The 21,265-nt window shown below is 46.1% G+C and overlaps 2 protein-coding genes across 3 annotated transcripts in view; both read left to right on the top strand.

The window, feature by feature from the left end:
* The first annotated feature begins 996 nt into the window (after window positions 1–996).
* Window positions 997–5,736, top strand: LOC135503637 (photoreceptor ankyrin repeat protein-like). The gene is made up of 5 exons (XM_064921791.1): window positions 997–1,421; window positions 1,735–1,864; window positions 2,137–2,277; window positions 4,158–4,337; window positions 4,637–5,736. Exons 1-5 carry the CDS (start codon window positions 1,164–1,166, stop codon window positions 5,311–5,313), a joined length of 1,386 nt encoding a protein of 461 aa, XP_064777863.1. The 5' UTR covers window positions 997–1,163; the 3' UTR covers window positions 5,314–5,736.
* Window positions 5,737–11,043: 5,307 nt separating this feature from the next.
* The window catches only part of LOC135504019 (serine/threonine-protein kinase receptor R3-like), a 37,976-nt gene continuing 27,754 nt past the window's right edge, over window positions 11,044–21,265 (top strand). For both annotated transcript variants that reach the window (XM_064922265.1, XM_064922266.1), the window contains exons 1-2: window positions 11,044–11,866; window positions 20,653–20,724. In XM_064922265.1, coding sequence (XP_064778337.1) covers window positions 20,655–20,724 — 70 coding nt within the window. In that variant the 5' untranslated portion in view covers window positions 11,044–11,866; window positions 20,653–20,654. The remainder of the gene's footprint in view (window positions 11,867–20,652; window positions 20,725–21,265) is intronic.

Consider the following 21,265-nt stretch of genomic DNA (forward strand, 5'->3'; position numbering starts at 1 on the left):
AATTCCTCCTCCTGTCAACCACACCTGGCTGGGAGAGGTTCACCTCAGGTTCTCCTCAGCCTGATTCACACTATAGGACCTAAGCTACCCAACCCTAGCCGAGCTGTACTAGGCTGGCCTGGTTACGAATCCCCCATAGTTGATAGAACTGTGCTGAAAAGGACAACGTAAAAATAAAATATGGGAGCAAACACAATACAGGTTGCATCAGCCCTAGAAGGTGAATCGGTCATTAAGGCTCTCCTCAGGTCTGGGGGGATCTACTTTACAACCTCACTCACTCACTCTGACTAAGACCAATCGGTGGACCAGTCCTTACACTCAGACCAGGCTGGAAATAGAAAACATAGGAGTTATGACCGTGCCGTCTCAGGTTAATGGGAACCTTAGGACGCTGTTCAGGGGCAACTCACTTGACAGATCAACATCGACTGAAAGATGTGGAGATGAGAGGGTCAACCAACTATGCAGGCTAATGATTACACAATGTTTTGTCACATTAGTAATTGAATGTAGTGTAAATACAGACTCTAATGAATTGTTTGATGGCTATTCTTATACAATATATGCATGTTTCATGCCAACTAGATCCATGCTGGTTTATTTCAGTTGGTTTATTGTGAGCCAGAGAAGGTTTAGAGAGGTTTAGATGAGCTATTGATAAACACTCTTTGATAAAAAATAAAAAATAAAGATAATATCTTGGGGAAATGGAAGAGAAGGGAACCAAAATAGGGTACGAACAGGACATTTGATTCCTCACATCCATAATTGAGTTGCCAGTTGTTTCACAATGTGTAATTGAATTAGAGCTCTCTCTGTGGTGTAAGAGTGTCATATTGTGTGTGCATGTGTGTGTGTGTGCGAACGCGCTCTTGCTGTTCTGTGTCTGTTTGTCTGTGTCCCTCCAGTCATGTATGTCTGTGTCTATTCTTCCAGTGAGCAGCTGTGATGTGGTAATCATCAGCAGGGTCCAGGCAGGGTCCTCTCCACATCTCATCCTCCCGTGTGCAGAGGAGGCCTCTTGGTCGGGTGTGATCTCATCCTCCCGTGTGCAGAGGAGGCCTCTTGGTCAGGTGTGATCTCATCCTCTCGGTGGGCAGAGGAGGCCTCTTGGTCGGGTGTGGTCCCCTCCTCTCGGTGGTCCACCTGGTGGTCCAGTGATGGCTCATGCACAAGATGATCCCCAACTAGGCGCTGGCCCGTCCGAGGATTCTGAACTCTCTGAGAATGAGTCCGAAACGGCGAGCTTGGTGTCGGAGGACTCTATCATGCCAGACTATGAGATGGAGCGGGGTAGTGGAGGCACCACCTCTACGCTGTACGAGGCCTGTAACAGGAACGAGGCGCTGACGCTACTGAGGGTCCTGGAGAGGGGGGTTACTAAGGAAGAGGTTATGGAGGTGGACATCAATGGCATGGTAAGGACTATGTCATGTTTCCCTCAGGTGGTTTGGGGTTCAACAAGTATTTGATTTCTCTCTGCCTTAGAGCAGTGTTTCTCAACCTTTGGCTTGCAGACTGGCAATGATTCCTGGGATGATACTGACTGGTCTTTGAGATGGATGGCTTATACTTTTTTAGTGAGTTACTCAAATGTTCATTTTAATGTAAGGGGTCCCACAAGGAGGAAGAACAAAAGCTTGGCGGTTTCTGGTACATAAAAGGTGGAGAAACACTGCATTAGAGCATATTGAATGACCACATCTGGGCTTGGCTTTGTTTCCATGTCAGAATGGTCTGATGCTTGCTGTCTCCAGAGGCTATGTGGACATGGTCTACGGTCTACACACGTGTCCACTGATCGACATTAATCATCAGGACAATGAAGGCAACACAGCACTGATGATTGCTGCCCAGGCCGGTAAGCATTGCAATAATATGCTGGCTAGCTTTGGTGAGCATATCATATCATATCAATAGAAGCACCTATTCCATGATCTGGTAGGGGTCACAGCATTATACTCAGGGGTGTAACTGGAACTAAATCAGCTGGGAACTTAATAATCACAGTCAACGGCCATTCAGTTACAAAACTTGTTAAAATGTTCCCCTGAAGATTCCCACCCAATTCCACTGGTGATAACAACTATGGCAACTTCAACCTTCCTAATAACAGCCCCTCTCTCCATCCAGGCTACATCTCCATTCTAAACTTCATCCTGAACTACTACCCTAAGATAGACCTGGAGGTGAGGGACACCCGGGGCTTCACTGCCCTCATCAAGGCAGCCATGCAAGGCAGGGTAGACTGTGTGTCTTCCCTCCTCATGGCCGGTAAGTGGCTATAGTCAGTAAAATCAAGAATTGGAGTAGTCATTGAACAGAAGTCTTTGAGTGCAGGGTTGGAAGGACTTCCAAAGACTATTTCCATGGGTTTTCCTTGTCCAAGTGGTGCAAAACCCCTCCCTCTCCATACTGACAACTTCCTAACTGATATCTTTAATAAGTTTATTCTCGAATCAGTAGAAGCACAGTTACTATGGTGAAATGGGTTATCAACTTATCATCATAGAACTAGATTGACTATTGTATTATTCATTAGGTTTCTATGGTTACTATGAATGTGTTAAAGAACATTTAAAAAAATAGTGCACTATATAGGGAATAGGGTGCTATTTCAGACACAGACCAAGTGTATGATTATGACAGCCATTTAGGTGGAGAAGGATGATGACGCACATCTATCTGAGTTCAAGGGTCAAATCTGAGGACGTTGGTTTTCTATTCTCGTCTTCTTGTCTAATCTGGGACTAGCTGTTTTGGGTTGCAGGCTGGATTAGCTTTGTGTGGATTTACCAGGACTGATAGAGACATGGCTGTGGTAACACCTATTAACGGTACATAAGTCAAAACAGGTCACCATCAGCTCACCCTACAACCTATTCTTATCTGTACCATAGGAGGCTGCTGAGGGGAGGACGGCTCATAATAATGGCTGGAACGGAGTAAATGAAATGGTATCAAATCAAATCAAATCAAATGTATTTATATAGCCCTTCGTACATCAGCTGATATCTCAAAGTGTTGTACAGAAACCCAGCCTAAAACCCCAAACAGCAAGCAATGCAGGTGTAGAAGCACGGTGGCTAGGGAAAAACTCCCTAGAAAGGCCAAAACCTAGGAAGAAACCTAGAGAGGAACCAGGCTATGTGGGGTGGCCAGTCCTCTTCTGGCTGTGCCGGGTGGAGATTATAACAGAACATGGCCAAGATGTTCAAATGTTCAAAAATGACCAGCATGGTCGAATAATAATAAGGCAGAACAGTTGAAACTGGAGTGTGTGAGGCATGTACAATCGTGTGTTGATGTGTTCAATACCATTTCATTATTTCCGTTCCAGTCATTACAATGAGCCCGTCCTCCCTAATTAAGGTGCCAATGACCGCCTGTGATCTGAAGGCACAAAAAACAGCTTTGGGTATGGTGTAGTTTGTGTTACGTCTACATGCCTTATAATGCATTCCTCTTCAGCTGAGTAAATGCTTGAGGACAAGCCTCTGTAATAGACACCATCCAATAAGGGATCCACTTAAATAATTAAGAACTAATCAACCAAATAACCTAAAAGCGGCAATCAGCACTAGAAACATTGTTTCAACTGCTGATTGTCCCTTTAATTGAAACCCTTGATTCTCCTGCTTCAATCTGGAGATGTTCATAAACACATAATGTCTCATTATTAGCCAATCAAATAGTGACAGTTCTCCTCTCCGTAGCCGCCAGGCTGTTCATTCCGGCCCTGACAGGCCAAAACATTTCTGTTTTTTTTTGTTTCTACCTGATAGTAAATTGGAATCACCTGGTATCCCAGGTCTGAATTGGTCCCTGATTCTAAGGAGGTGAAAATGGAAGTGTTTCAACTCCACAGAACCAGAATTGAATAGCCCACCTCATAGTGTATTGCTGTTTATGTTTATATCCTCTATCTCCCTCCACATTTTACAGTTCCTTCACTGGCCACTTAGTAGGACGATTACATTGACTTGAATTTTCTTTGAACTTTCAGAGTACATGCCTCACGCATTACATTATAAAAATCTAATCTTGATCAGTTTCCCTCATTTCTTTAGTGCCTAACCTTGTTGCCTAGCTCCTGTGATCATTTTGGATGTGCGTTCATGTTTCTCTGTCTCCCTGCCTTTCCCGATGTCCAGGTGCAGATATCAATGTAGTGGATGAGGTCCGGGGGAAAAGCATCATGGACTGGGCCCTGAAGACGGGTCGCTTCGAGGTCCTGCAGCGTCTCCGTTTTCTCCAGGCGCACCCCATCGCCGAGCAGTTCTGCGACAGCTATGTGATAGAATGGCCCGAGCTGAAGGAGCTGGTTGCCAAAGGTTAGAGAGGCCGGCCAGCAACCAGAGGGTTGCCGTTTACAATCCCTGCCCCGGCTGGGAAATAGCTGGTGGGCAGTTGTCCAGTAGCCTGCTGTTGTAACCTTTAAACTGCTCCAAGGGCGCTGCACTGCGGCTGACCCATTTATCCAACCTCTCCATTGGGCATGCGTAGAATATGTGTGTTTCTCTGTAGTGTGTCTCTGTGACAATAAATCTGCATCAAACTGTATTGCAATGCAACAAATGTTACTAGGTGTTCTACTTATAAGTAATCTTCTATCTTCTGTCTTCTTCTAAAGCCATGATCCCCAAAACACTGACTCAACGTCTGAAGGACAGCCTGACCATTAGCTTACCCAAGGACCCTCAGGACAATGGAGTGATGGACCACCTGGTGAAGATGACCACATCCATCCACAGTCCTCTAGTCTCCACTGGCTGCCGGCCCCTCTGCCCCACAAGCCCCCCCGAGCTCGGGAAGAGGCGCCTGGCCGTGCCAGAGCTGATGGAGAAGCACAGCAGTAAGGACCTGGAGGAAAGCTCTGTGTGTCATAGTAACGGTGTGAAATGTTCCTTCAAGCCTGCGCCAGCGTCGTCGAGCCCCTTCTCACTCGCCAACTGCTGCTCGAACGCGGAGTGGAGGGATAGTATTCTCTCGATGGCTGCCAGCGGCATCCGGAACTTCATCCCTTGTTCCATGGCCCACCGGAACTCTGTATTCCCATCTGGTTGCATCCCCAAGATCACCTTCACCAAGTCTCAAGACAAAACACCCAAGAAGGCGAAGAAGGCGAAGAGGCACAAGGGCCACCTGGAGCCTCCGATCTGGAAGTACAAGGCGGAGAAGCAGGAGAAGAAAAAGGAAAAGGAAAAGTTGGAGGAAGAGAAGCAAGCGCAAGAGAAGGCACTTAAGAAAGCTAAGAAGAAGGCAGCCAAGGTGGCGGCCAAGTCAAAGGAGCCTGCCAAGGCAAGTTAAACTGCTGTCTGTAAAGTGCCACAGAGTGGGAGCACAGAACTCTGGGAAAATAGAGCGACCTCTGTGCTGTCATCAGACGGAAGAGGAAGCGAGACACCCCACTCGCAGTTTTGTTTACTGATTGAATGAAAGTCAATGAACTTAGTAGACCAGACCCAGCTGCTATTGCATTGGTGTCCATGGGAGACCCACCCCTGTTAAGTAGACCATTTTTTCCAATGATAAACGGCCTGAGAGAACTATCTTGATTTATCCACCATCTTTGCTGTCATCTCCTACTAACTCCATTGTATCCACTGTGATGATGTCATATAAGACAGACAAGGGGATGACTCCCCTGTGGTGGCACCTGCCTGGGGTCATCATGGAGGCTCAGTTGCAGCCCTACCTTGGGGCCTCCAATAACATGGGTGGAAACTAGCATCTGAGCCTAATGGAGTCTAATGGATGAACTGTTGGTTTTCCTCTCTGCTGGGATATGCGGCCGTAAGGACTCCAATGGCCTGGACATTCCTAGACATTATTATTAATGTATCTTTCATGTGGAATTCTCTTTTTCTGTTTCAAATTATTTTGTTGATTTATTTATTTTTGAGAGTTCAGTTGTTAAAAAGATCAGTAGAGTTTGTTTGGTCTTCCATGTTCATAACTAACCAATCGAAACTGTGAAGGAACCAGAGCCATAGCAAAGACATCTCTAGTTTCTGATAAGCAAGGTACTTCCTGAAAAAGAAACAGGACATTAACATGAGTTAGGCAAATGATTAGGGAGGATTATGAACAAGGTTTCAGAGTTGCCTGTTTGATAAACCTCATGGTCAGATATAGCACAACCAGACCTGGGGTCAAATACAATTTAAAACGATTTCAAATGTTTCAGCTGGGCTTGAGAGAGCTTGCCTGTTGATATGGAAACAATATAAAAGTGCAAACCACACCCAACTGGCACTCCAGGCAAGCTAAAGCAAACGCTGAATGTTTTTGTAAGATTTTGAATAGTATTTGAACCCAGGTCTGACCACAACGCACATCTGACATTCCAATCTGCTCTGTGCTTTGTTTTCCTATGTACTCCAATTAGCTGTCTTCCGAAAGAAGTAGATTTTACACTGTTACCGGTGAGAGGACTTTTGACTTTTATCAAGAGTAGTAATATAATATCAGGGATCCCCTCAGCTTTGATGAGGCTCAGGTATTTAAAGATAAACCCGAGTGGCTTGTTATTACGCTGCACAAACCTGCTCAGTTAGAAGAAATTGTTTGTTGATCCAGTTCACATGTTGTGATGGAGCTGAAATGTGAAGTATGTTATTCAGTAGGAATCAACTTCTGTCCTAATAGTATGTGATGGTTATTTTTAAATAACACCATCATCCTCGTCAAGGATCCAGAAAATGGTATGTGTCGTGGCTTTTGCCAGTCAAAAACCATTGATGTGTTAGATACGGCTCCTACAATATGAAAAGATACAATAAGATACAATGAATATTCTATTACAAAACCAAACATTAAAACGTTTAAAAACACAACATCCATGTGACTTAGTGATGATCCTTCTTCCCCTTATATCCGATAGATTTAGCAGCTTTGGCTATAGGCTAAGCTGGGTTAGTGTGTGAGCTCAGTGAGCTTGTTAACTGGTGCTATTATAGTCACAGTCAGATCAGACAATAACCATGTAGCCTAACCATAGATACAGCTGTAACCATGGGGTGTAACCATACAACCTAACCATAGATACGTCTGTAACCATGGGGTGTAACCATACAACATAACCATAGATACGTCTGTAACCATGGGGTGTAACCATACAGCCTAACTATACAGTACTTTCAGAAAGTATTCACGCTTCTTAACACCCGCCCGCTTAACCCGGAAACCAGCTGCACCAGTGTGTCGGAGGAAACACCCCAAGTAAAGCCCCCCCCTGGTGTTGCCTAGCTGGTGCTGCCTAGCTGGTGTTGCCTAGCTGGTGCTGCCTAGCTGGTGCTGCCTAGCTGGTGTTGCCTTGCCTAGCTGGTGCTGCCTAGCTGGTGTTGCCTAGCTGGTGCTGCCTAGCTGGTGCTGCCTAGCTGGTGTTGCCTAGCTGGTGCTGCCTAGCTGGTGCTGCCTAGCTGGTGTTGCCTAGCTGCCTAGCTGGTGCTGCCTAGCTGGTGTTGCCTAGCTGGTGCTGCCTAGCTGGTGCTGCCTAGCTGGTGTTGCCTAGCTGGTGCTGCCTAGCTGGTGCTGCCTAGCTGGTGCTGCCTAGCTGGTGTTGCCTAGCTGCCTAGCTGGTGCTGCCTAGCTGTTGTTGCCTAGCTGGTGCTGCCTAGCTGGTGCTGCCTAGCTGGTGTTGCCTAGCTGGTGCTGCCTAGCTGGTGCTGCCTAGCTGGTGTTGCCTAGCTGGTGTTGCCTAGCTGGTGTTGCCTAGCTGGTGCTGGTGCTGCCTAGCTGGTGCTGCCTAGCTGGTGTTGCCTAGCTGGTGTTGCCTAGCTGGTGTTGCCTAGCTGGTGCTGGTGCTGCCTAGCTGGTGCTGCCTAGCTGGTGCTGCCTAGCTGGTGTTGCTTAGCTGGTGCTGAAAGAATGTTACAAACAACCCAGATCTCAACATTTCACAGATTAATTTTGGGAAGGAAAAAGACATGCTGCTGATCAAAAATAACAGTTTGCTCTCTCTTTGCTATAACAGTTGATTTGAGGGTTACCAGCTGGGCGTGTATCTGTACACAGCCCAAGAGGATAGATTAAGGGCCATGAGAACAAGAAATTCACATGACTGAGAAGAAAATATCTCACCCACGCTTCAGTGTAATTCAGCGTTCCCATAAAGGAGGCAGCCATATTTGGATCATGGTGGGAGATCAACAGTTCAGTATTAGATAAAGTGTTCCACTGGATCTAGATAGCCACATTTATTGGATTTAGACTGTAGGCCTTGCAGACTTCCTGTTCTAGGATATTTCATAATGACCAAAGCTGGCCAAAATGGTGCAATATTTCCCAAAGCTCTAGGTTCGAGTCCTGAATGCTGATTGGCTGACAGTCGTGGTATATCAGACCGTATACCATGGTTATGACAAAACACATATTTTTACTGCTATTATTACATTGGTAACCAGTTTATAATAGCAATAGCAATATGGCCAATATACCACGGCTAAGGGCTGTGTCCTAGCACTCTGTGTTGCGTCGCGTAAGAATACCCCTTAGACGCGGTATATTGACCATACCCCCCCCACCCCCGGGGGCCTTATTGCTTAATTATAGTGAAGGCCTAAACAGTGTGTGTTCAAAAATTGTTTTCATATTTGTTACTGAAACATTAAAGGGAATGGTGACCGGATACCAGTTGCAATGCCATGGACAGTGAGTGTGTCATTGCCCATTAGTCAGATCTGCAACCACTGAAGGGTTCCGTCCAATGGGTAAGAGTAGGGATCGATTTGGGACTGGCTGTCTCAGTCAGAGCGGCGTCCTGAATGGCACACTATTGTCTATATATTCCACTAGTTGCTCAATGGGAAAGAATTGCCCTATTCCCAAAAGTATAGTGCACTACATAGCAAATATGGTGCCATTTGGGAAGGACCTCTGTCTGTCTTGGGGTCCAGTCAGCGTCCTCAGGAAGCGCCATGCCGTTGGACGACTGCTCTTCTAACGCCCCACTGGGCACAGTAACCTCAGGTCAGTATCACTTTGTTAATGATACATCGACAGTGAGCATTACTCCCCCCCCCCACACACACACATACACATAGGCCTAATAATCAAGTTAGAATTTAAGTTCAAGAGCAAAAATGTTGTCTGCTTGATGCTTTATTATGTGCTGTAGCATTTAGATGCAACAGTCGATCTTCAACTCCCACACTGAGAGACACCAAAGCCACATCTGTAACCTTTTAATTGCAGTATTGAGAGAAGCCAGGCTACATGGGGAGAACCAGAGGAGTAAATAAGAGGTTTTCCAGAAACAGGAGAACCAGTATGAGAGCAGGTTCCAGCCAGACTCAACACAATGATGGGTGTGATAATCTGTGTAGGGCTTATCTTCCACTTGAATCAGGAACCAGTTAGGTTCACAGGCAGGCTACGTACTTTACTGAGAGGCGATGGGGTTGTTTGTGACGTTATTTCAAAGTGAAAGACTGACGCCTAGTGTTCCAGACCCGAGCTTAGTGTTTTCGATGTTCAGTGAAAGATTTTTGCCCGAGATAAAGCGTCACTGCGCCGCTCTTGCGACGAGACAAATCTGGTCAACTTGGAACGTATCTCTGACATATGTAGGAGGGTTCCCATCAAAGTTTCATGGATGTTCAGTTTAGAGTTTTTTTTATTGGAAGCAGAACAGTCTTTTTTTTACAAAAAGTTAAGAGGAGCACCAAAGCACAAATAGCACACTGAGCTTGATCCCAATCGAAAGAGTAAAGGATCTAGATGAGGAAAGATTTTAGGATTCAGTGTTTTACATCTGACTTGGGATCAGTGGACGTAAAAGTACAGTTACTTCTGAGCTGTGACACAAGAAGGAGAAAAAATAGAAACGGTTTGATTGACTAAATTATGAATAAAGCTATTTTTATTAGATGCTAGAAATCTCCAGACCATAAATATCAGTATATAGAATAAACAAACGATACCAATTAGGAAAAACAAACAGACAAACAAACAGACAAACACCTGTGACTAAAGTCTGAGGTTGCCTCCCAAATGGCACCCTATTCCCTATGTAGTGCACCACTTCTGACCAGAGCCCTATGGGCCCTGTTCAATAGGGAACAGGGTGGCATTTGTGATGCACCCTGAGACTGGGAGTCCTCAGACAGGATGTACATACTGTATATCACAGACTGTTTATGCATTTCCCCTCGTGTGTTTTATAACTATAAAAATGGTTGTACAGCACATTATGATACCTTACCGAAGCATATTTTTTTATGACAGGTATTTTCATTCAGGATGTGGTCTTTAGTTAGAAAAGTACTCAACTTCGTTGGAAAGAAATGGCTGTCGGCTGTCAAAGGAAAACAGATTACTCAGACTTTCTCCATTCTATTGACGTTCATCATATAAACAGGATTTCATTCTCCATCCTCTCTCTGTGTGATTATTGCACAAAAACAAAGACTTTCAGCACAGCCTGGAAAGAAAGGAGACAAACTGGGCAGCCCAAAGAAATAGAATGAGATGTCCTTCTGATTTCTGTAGTGTTGCCTGGCTCTGAAAGAATGCTGAGAACAACCTGGATCTCAACCTCTCACAATTGTAATGTGTGGAAGGAAAATACGTGCTGCTGATGAAAAAGATGAGGGCATATTGCTCTATCTTCCCTTAGACTGTGGTGTGAGGCCTCCCAGCGGTGTAGCAGCTGTACATAGGCCTAGAGGATAGATTAAGGACCATCCATGTGAACAAGGAAGGGATATATACACCAATGAAGAGAGATATCACTCAGGCTTTTTTGTTATGCTAGGGTGACCTGGTTAAAATAGTGAAATATTCGCCTAGAGCTCCAACTGTCCTTTTGAGGAGGATATGAGCCTAATATAGTAACATATTTGATACAATGTGTGTTCAAAAATAGTTATTTGTTGCTGTAACACAACAGAGGAAGGAGGCCGGATACCAGCTGTAATACCACTGACATCATCATCCATGGGGGTAGCAGTAGGGGCAGGGAGCAAATGGACAGGTTATGTCCCAAATGGCACCCTATTCCCTATATAGTGCAGACCCAAAGCCTGTAACTCTGTAATGGCAGTATACAGAGACGCCAGACTACAAGTGCGAAAACCAGAAGAAAAAATGAGATGCTTGTCAGAAACAGGAAAACTGCTCTGAGAGCACATTCCAGCCAGATCCCTTCCAGGACAATGAGGGGTGGGACAAAATTGTGTATTTAAAATCTCCGTAGGCTTGATATTGCGCATGAATCAGGAACAGAGCAAAGTTAGGTTCCTAGGCATTCGAAGTAGGATACTTTATCGAGATGGAGATATTAGCTGTTTGAGAAGCTATTTAATTGTGTTAGTTAAGTTCTTAATTAAAAGCAGAAGACTGACGTCTAGTAGCCTTTGTTTCAGGCTCGAGTTTCGTGTTTTCGGTTTATCAGGGGAAGATTTTAGCCCGAGATACAGGGTCATTGTGTTGCGCTTCAGACGATACAAATATGTTCAACTTGGACGGACTATATCTCGGACATAAGGATCGCTAATTTTTCGTCAGATATTTTGTAGTTTCAGTTTAGAATCGTTTTTATTGGATGTGTGACATAGTTTTAAGAGACCGAAAAGGTTGAGAGGAGCAGTCGGTGTAGTGGCTGATCAGCATCGAAAGGAGAAAGGATGTGGTGAGATTTTAGGATTGAACATTTGTAACTAAAAGCGTTCACCTAACTCAAAGGTTGACAAATGATTGAAGACGTATCTAATACATGACATTTGGGTGTCTTTTAATACTTTAAAATACACATTTCGTTTTTAATATGGGACAAACGTGCTGCATTTCCATGGTACACCATTTGGCTTCCGCGTGAAAAGCAAGAGGAAAGAGAGCTGCACGTCGAAGGGAAAAACAGGTAAAAGTCACATTCGATCTGACATTTGTGACAGCTGTTCGTTTACATTTTTGTCTCGGTGTGGATTGTTTTTCTAATAACTGGGAACATTTAGTTATTACAAGTATATGTTCTAGGCTATGATTGTGAGAATGAACAGGTGGATGCTGGTAAATCACGTAGCATACCTCTAATTAAGCAATAATGCCCGACGAGGTGTGGTATATGGACTATATGGACAATATACCACGGTTAAAGGCTGTTCTTATGTACGACGCAACGCAGGAGTGCCTGGATACATACAGCCCTTTGTCGTGCTATATTGGCCATATACCACAAAACCCCAAGGTGGCTTATTGCTATTATGAACTGGTTACCAACGTAATTACAACAGTAAACAAGTAATTTTGTGTGATACCCGTGGTATAAGGTCTAATATACCCGGCTTTCAGCCAAACAGCATTCAGGGCTCAAACGAGCCGGTTTATAATGCCTAACTGACATATGTCACACCTGGACCACAACGGACAACTCTGAACCACAGCGGCGCTATTGGATAGAACGCCTTCAAATGTTTCCACTCTAGAATGTCTCCAGCAGTGACATTGAGCATTATCCTTTTCAATTATGGGCTAAGTTAGTGTACAAACGGGCTTTAAAATTAAGAAAAATGTCCTGATATAACCATGTCATCATGCTTTAATAATATAGTTGGACATTTAGCAGTTTCTCAGTATTCCAAAAACATCGGGAAATATCCTTTGAGAACTAAATATTAATTTGAGAGCTTCTCTTTCGAATTAAAGGAATGGAGGACAAAGAAGCAGAGAAGAAATGTATAAGATAAACATGACTTCTACATGTTAACTATTCATACCAAGATAAAGCACGGATCAGGTTACAGAATAGAACATTGCAAAACATGGGCCGTTATTGAGTCTATTGAAAGCAAAACCCAGAGCCCATATTCACAAGGCAGTGTCAGAGTAACAGTTCTGCCGATCTAAGACCGGGTTTGTCTTTTAGATAATAATGAATATGATTATATGAATGAGGGACATGATGCTAGATCAAGGGCCTCATTCATAAGGGGTCTCAGAGTAGGAGTGCTGATCTAGGATCAGGTCCCCTGTCCATGTAATCTTATTCATTAAGATCTAAAGTCAAAACTCTTCCTTGATCATCACTCCTACTCAACACTTTATCTTTCCCATCATCAGTAGTCTTTTAAGGTGTTCTGTGGGCTATTATGATGAACCATGGTGCAGGCCATCTGTTGTAGATGAGCCAGGTGTGGTTAACTGTACCAGGGAGCCAGATGTAGTAGAGGAGCCAAGTGTGGTTAACTGTACCAGGGAGCCAGATGTAGTAGAGGAGCCAGGTGTGGTTAACTGTACCAGGGAGCCAGATGTAGTAGAGGAGCCAGGTGTGGTTAACTGTACCAGGAAGCCAGATGTAGTAGAGGAGCCATGTGTGGTTAACTGTACCAGGAAGCCAGATGTAGTAGAGGAGCCAGGTGTGGTTAACTGTACCAGGGAGCCAGATGTAGTAGAGGAGCCAGGTGTGGTTAACTGTACCAGGGAGCCAGATGTAGTAGAGGAGCCAGGTGTGGTTACCTGTACCAGGGAGCCAGATGTAGTAGAGGAGCCAGGTGTGGTTAACTGTACCAGGGAGCCAGGTGTAGTAGAGGAGCCAGGTGTGGTTAACTGTACCAGGAGCCAGATGTAGTAGAGGAGCCAGGTGTGGTTAACTGTACCAGGGAGCCAGGTGTGGTTAACTGTACCAGGGAGCCAGATGTAGTAGAGGAGCCAGGTGTGGTTAACTGTACCAGGGAGCCAGATGTAGTAGAGGAGCCAGGTGTGGTTAACTGTACCAGGAAGCCAGATGTAGTAGAGGGGCCAGGTGTGGTTAACTGTACCAGGAAGCCGGATGTAGTAGAGGAGCCAGGTGTGGTTAACTGTACCAGGGAGCCAGATGTAGTAGAGGAGCCAGGTGTGGTTAACTGTACCAGGAAGCCAGATGTAGTAGAGGAGCCAGGTGTGGTTAACTGTACCAGGGAGCCAGATGTAGTAGAGGAGCCAGGTGTGGTTAACTGTACCAGGAAGCCAGATGTAGTAGAGGAGCCAGGTGTGGTTAACTGTACCAGGGAGCCAGATGTAGTAGAGGAGCCAGGTGTGGTTAACTGTAGGAACAGATGTAGTAGAGGAGCCAGGTGTGGTTAACCAGATGTAGTAGAGGAGCCAGGTGTGGTTAACTGTACCAGGAAGCCAGATGTAGTAGAGGAGCCAGGTGTGGTTAACTGTACCAGGGAGCCAGGTGTGGTTAACTGTGACAGGGAGCCAGGTGTGGTTAACTGTGACAGGGAGTCAGGCTCTGTTTGCAAATCCCTTGAAGTATTCTGTTTCCATTTATCATGTTGGTTTAAGCATGGGAGTATAGAGGAGAGCTGATTCTACCTCACATGTTAGAGAGAACATATACAATATCTGAGTCCCAAAAGGCACCCTACTCCCTACACAGTGCACTACTTTTGACTGGAGTCCTATGGGTCCTGGTCAAAAGTAGTGCACTAATTATGTAATAAGGTGCCATTTGGGATGTACACAGTAATTGAACCTAACAGACAGACCACTAAGCCTTGCTTTGCCATGTCTGTCTAATGCAGATACAATTAGACATACCAGACCAGACTCCCAGTCTCTCTCTCATCATAACAAGCTCTGAGTCACAACAATCACAGGATTAAAGCTGTAAATACTTTACTAATCACCAGATACTGAACATACAATCATGGATATCTGTGGGGGGGAAATATTAGCTGAATGACAAAGATTCTTCTGTCATCTGATCATATCTAGTAAATTGTCTTACAAAGTTAAATACATCAGTTCAGATGTTTAGGCCTATAATGTCCCAATGGAGGAGAATGCTGCTGTTGCCTCCACTGGTTCCTTTCCTCCCCACCACCACAACATCTATGTAATCCAGAGGGGACTATCCTCCCCCACCACCACAACATCTATGTAATCCAGAGGGGACTATCCTCCCCACCACCACAACATCTATGTAATCCAGAGAGGACTATCCTCCCCCACCACCACAACATCTATGTATTCCAGAGGGGACTATCCTCCCCACCACCACAACATCTATGTATTCCAGAGGGGACTATCCTCCCCACCACCACAACATCTATGTATTCCAGAGGGGACTATCCTCCCCACCACCACAACATCTATGTAATCCAGAGGGGACTATCCTCCCCCACCACCACAACATCTATGTATTCCAGAGGGGACTATCCTCCCCACCACCACAACATCTATGTATTCCAGAGGGGACTATCCTCCCCACCACCACAACATCTATGTATTCCAGAGGGGACTATCCTCCCCACCACCACAACATCTATGTAATCCAGAGGGGACTATCCTCCCCCACCACCACAACATCTATGTCCCCACCACCACAAATCCAGAGGGGAATATCCTCCCCACCACCACAACATCTATGTATTCCAGAGGGGACTATCCTCCCCACCACCACAACATCTATGTAATCCAGAGGGGACTATCCTCCCCACCACCACAACATCTATGTATTCCAGAGGGGACTATCCTCCCCACCACCACAACATCTATCCAGAGGGGTATTCCAGAGGGACTTTCCTCCCCACCACCACAACATCTATGTAATCCAGAGGGGACTATCCTCCCCACCACCACAACATCTATGTAATCCAGAGGGGAATATCCTCCCCCACCACCACAACATCTATGTATTCCAGACTTTCCTCCCCACCACCACAACATCTATGTATTCCAGGGGACTATCCTCCCCACCACCACAACATCTATGTATTCCAGAGGGGACTATCCTCCCCTATGTATTCCAGAGGGGACTATCCTCCCCACCACCACAACATCTATGTATTCCAGAGGGACTATCCTCCCCACCACCACAACATCTATGTATTCCAGAGGGGACTATCCTCCCCACCACCACAACATCTATGTATTCCAGAGGGGACTATCCTCCCCACCACCACAACATCTATGTATTCCAGAGGGGACTATCCTCCCCACCACCACAACATCTATGTATTCCAGAGGGGACTATCCTCCCCACCACCACAACATCTATGTAATCCAGAGGGGGACTATTCCCTCCTTCCCCACCACCACAACATCTATGTATTCCAGAGGGGACTATCCTCCCCACCACCACAACATCTATGTATTCCAGAGGGGACTATCCTCCCCACCACCACAACATCTATGTATCCAGAGGGGACTATCCCCCACCACCACAACATCTATGTATTCCAGAGGGGACTATCCTCCCCACCACCACAACATCTATGTAATCCAGAGGGGACTATCCTCCCCCCCACCACCACAACATCTATGTATTCCAGAGGGGACTATCCTCCCCACCACCACAACATCTATGTATTCCAGAGGGGACTATCCTCCCCAACCACCACAACATCTATGTATTCCAGAGGGGACTAACCTCCCCACCACCACAACATCTATGTATCCAGAGGGGACTATCCTTCACCACCACCACAACATCTATGTATACCAGAGGGGACTATCCTCCCCCACCACCACAACATCTATGTATTCCAGAGGGGACTATCCTCCCCACCACCACAACATCTATGTAATCCAGAGGGGACTTTCCTCCCCACCACCACAACATCTATGTATTCCAGAGGGGACTATCCTCCCCACCACCACAACATCTATGTAATCCACCACCACAACATCTATGTATTCCTTCCCCACCACCACAACATCTATGTATTCCAGAGGGGACTATCCTCCCCACCACCACAACATCTATGTAATCCAGAGGGGACTTTCCTTCCCCACCACCACAACATCTATGTATTCCAGAGGGGACTATCCTCCCCACCACCACAACATCTATGTAATCCAGAGGGGACTTTCCTCCCCCACCACCACAACATCTATGTATTCCAGAGGGGACTTTCCTCCCCACCACCACAACATCTATGTATTCCAGAGGGGACTATCCTCCCCCACCACCACAACATCTATGTATTCCAGAGGGGACTATCCTCCCCCACCACCACAACATCTATGTAATCCAGAGGGGACTATCCTCCCCACCACCACAACATCTATGTAATCCAGAGGGGACTATCCTCCCCACCACCACAACATCTATGTAATCCAGAGGGGACTTTCCTCCCCACCACCACAACATCTATGTAATCCAGAGGGGACTATCCTCCCCACCACCACAACATCTATGTAATCCAGAGGGGACTATCCTCCCCACCACCACAACATCTATGTATTCCAGAGGGGACTATCCTCCCCACCACCACAACATCTATGTATTCCAGAGGGGACTATCCAGAGGGGACTATCCTCCCCACCACCACAACATCTATGTAATCCAGAGGGGACTTTCTTCCCCACCACCACAACATCTATGTAATCCAGAGGGGACTATCCTCCCCACCACCACAACATCTATGTATTCCAGAGGGGACTATCCTCCCCCACCACCACAACATCTATGTATTCCAGAGGGGACTATCCTCCCCCACCACCACAACATCTATGTAATCCAGAGGGGACTATCCTCCCCCACCACCACAACATCTATGTAATCCAGAGGGGACTATCCTCCCCCACCACCACAACATCTATGTAATCCAGAGGGGACTATCCTCCCCACCACCACAACATCTATGTAATCCAGAGGGGACTTTCCTCCCCACCACCACAACATCTATGTATTCCAGAGGGGACTATCCTCCCCACCACCACAACATCTATGTATTCCAGAGGGGACTATCCTCCCCACCACCACAACATCTATGTATTCCAGAGGGGACTATCCTCCCCACCACCACAACATCTATGTATTCCAGAGGGGACTATCCTCCCCACCACCACAACATCTATGTATCCAGAGGGACTCCCCCCACCACCACAACATCTATGTATTCCAGAGGGGACTATCCTCCCCCACCACCACAACATCTATGTATTCCAGAGGGGACTATCCTCCCCCACCACCACAACATCTATGTAATCCAGAGGGGACTATCCTCCCCCACCACCACAACATCTATGTATTCCAGAGGGGACTATCCTCCCCACCACCACAACATCTATGTAATCCAGAGGGGACTATCCTCCCCCACCACCACAACATCTATGTAATCCAGAGGGGACTATCCTCCCCCACCACCACAACATCTATGTATTCCCCACCACCACAACATCTATGTAAGGGACTATCCTCCCCCACCACCACAACATCTATGTATTCCAGAGGGGACTATCCTCCCCACCACCACAACATCTATGTAATCCAGAGGGGACTATCCTCCCCCACCACCACAACATCTATGTATTCCAGATGTGACTTTCCTCCCCACCATCACAACAACTATGTAAAATGGATTGAGAGATGGGACTGAGATGCTTTTCAGATGAGAGTGAAAAGATGACAAGGGCTGTGTTTTCCCACAGGTCTGAGTAAAGACCGTGGTGTTGTGAACAGAGTGGAGACAAACAAGAAGACACAGAGAGAGAGGAAGTATGTGTGTGTGTATGTGTGTGTTTGGTTGTACTATCCTTGTGGGGACTAGAGTCCTCACAAGTGTAGTAAAATAAGGACAATTCAGACAAGTGGGGACATTTAGTCTGCGGTGGAGAAGGCAGATCTGAACTAAAGAAGGAATCAGAGACAGTGGGGTTTGTGTCCTCCATAGAGAATAGGCCAATTCAATGAGTGGAGCTGTGTTTACACAATGTTTGTCTTCCTAAAGGCCCTCATATTAAACCACAGCTGACATGTCAGATGCTGCATGATACAGTGAAGAATGGGGAGCATGCATGTCCCAAAAACAGAACAGTTACTATTCAGTTAAATACAAGGTCGCCCTGAAGTTTCAGCTGCTGGGCTTTTCTCAAGGGATGCATCGTACAGGAAATGCTAACAAAGTCTCTGCTAGTCCGTGTGTAATAATGCACCACGGATTGGCTTGGAGATGTATTGTGGTAGGGCTGTGGGACTCAGAACCCTTTGTGGCCTTGTACCTCAATGCCAAACCAGAACTCCTTGGTGTTCTAGAATTGACATTACTGTATTTGTATCATATGCTTGAGTTGAGCTGGAGCCCCGCAGATCAAATCAAATTATTTATTGGTTGCGTTCACATATTGGCAGATGGTATCGCAGGTGCAGCAAAATTCTTGTGTTTCTAGTAATACCTAGCAATACAAAACGATACACACAAATTTAAATTAAGAAATATCAGAACAAGCAATGTCAGAGTCCAGAATAGTCAGACCCCTTGACTTTTTCCACATTTTGTTATGTTACAGCCTTATTCCAAAATTGATTAAATTCTATTTTTTCCTCATCAATCTACACAAAATACCCCACAATGACAAAGCAAAAACAGGTTTTTAGACATTTTTGTAAATGCATTACAAAAAAAAAAAAAAAAAAATATCACATTCACATAAATATTCAGACCTTTTACTCTGTACTTTGTTGAAGCACCTTGGGCAGCGATTACAGCCTTGACTCTTCTTTGGGTATGACGCTACAAGCTTGGCACATCTATATTTTGGGAGTTTCTCCCATTGTTCTCTGCAGATCCTCTCAAGCTCTGTCGGGTTGGATGGGGTGCATCGCAGCACAGCTATTTTCAGGTCTCTCCAGAGATGTTCGATCGGGTTCAAGTCCGGGCTCTGGCTGGGCCACTCAAGGTCATTCAGATACTTGCCCCGAAGCCACTCCTGTGTTGTGTTGGCTGTGTGCTTAGAGTCGTTGTCCTGTTGGAAGGTGAACCTGGAGCAGGTTTTCATCAAGGATCTCTCTGTACTTTGCTCCGTTCATCTTTGCCTCAATTCTGACTAGTCTCCCAGTCCCTGCCACTGAAAAACATCCCCTCAGCATGATGCTGCCACCACCATGCTTCACCGTAGGGATGGTGCCAGGTTTCCTCCAGATATGACAGGCCAAAGAAACCCATTCTCCAGCCTCTAGCCTCTCTAGCTTGCGTGACCCACAGAAGTGCAGACCTGAACAATGAGCACCCCCCCCCCCCTCTGGGCCGGGGCAGCCACACACACACACACACACACACACACACACTCGCACACTCACACACACAGGGGCTGGACACACACAAAGCCTCCTCTCCCATCACCTACAGTAATTACAGAGCAGGCAGACTGACTGGACCCTGCGCCTGGCACTCACTCTGTTATTGTTTTTGACCTCACAACTTCCTCTGCTGACAGACTGGGGACTAACTGACTGGGGCTGTATGACTCTGACCACCAGCTGGGGCCAATGTTGTCATAACGTTAGCTGGAAACCAAACTGGGGACTCCATTAGGAGGTTGTAGGAAAGTTGACTGTTTGCTGGGCAAGAGCTGCATGGATCTGACTGCATCTGGTTCCATTTGGTGTTCTTTTTGGCAGACATGTCCACTCAGCTCAGCCACCGCAGCCAGGCCTGGCTGTCACACTCAGACAGAGAGAGTGGGAGGACTGATTGATAGGAGCTAAGAGAGAGAGAGAGAGAGAGAGAGAGAGAGAGAATAGATATAGAGAGAGCGAGAGAGAGGGGAAATGAGAGGAAACCTAGAAGTTGACGTTAATTGTGAAGCTTAGTAGGAGCTTATGAAACTGCATGTGAGAGAGAACTGTGTATTCCAAGATTCTTTCTTTGAGTCTCTAAAAGCCTTAAAAGAAGCATAATCACAGCAGCTCTAATTGCTGTCTTGTCTCTCTGACAGATATGGGGGGTGCTGCAATGCTCACAGTGCTGCTATCTGGGATGTGCCTGTGGACCTCCACCGCTCATGCAGGTAATTCAACAAAGGTGATGTGTGTGTGTTTGTATCTTTAGGTGTGCTAGCTTACATAATCACAAGTGTGTTTGTGTGTTTTTTTTAAACCTTTGTGTATTTGTGTCTGTCCTTTTGTTTGTGTATCTGAGTGTAAGTGAGTGTGTTGCTGCTGCTGGGGAATCAGCTGGGTGCAGATGTGTGTGTAATGTAGATGAGAAGTGCTCGTTTTCGTACTGTATTGAAACAACAGAGAAAAGGAAGTGTGGGTGAGAGCCCTGACCTGTTGGCCTCAGGGAGAGAGAAACCCCCCTCAGGGAGAGAGAAACCCCCTTAGGGAGAGGGAGAGAAACAACCCTCAGGGAGAGAGAGAGAAACACCCCTTAGGGAGAGAGAGAGAAACCCCCTCGGGGAGAGAGAGAGAAACCCCCCTCGGGGAGAGATAGAGAAACCCCCTCAGGGAGAGAGAGGGGAACACCCCTTAGGGCGAGAGAGAAACCCCCTTAGGGAGAGAGAGAAACCCCCCTCAGGAGAGAGAAACCCCCTTAGGGAGAGATAGAGA

Source organism: Oncorhynchus masou, chromosome 18 (assembly GCF_036934945.1).
Source record: "Oncorhynchus masou masou isolate Uvic2021 chromosome 18, UVic_Omas_1.1, whole genome shotgun sequence".
Lineage (NCBI taxonomy): Eukaryota > Metazoa > Chordata > Actinopteri > Salmoniformes > Salmonidae > Oncorhynchus > Oncorhynchus masou.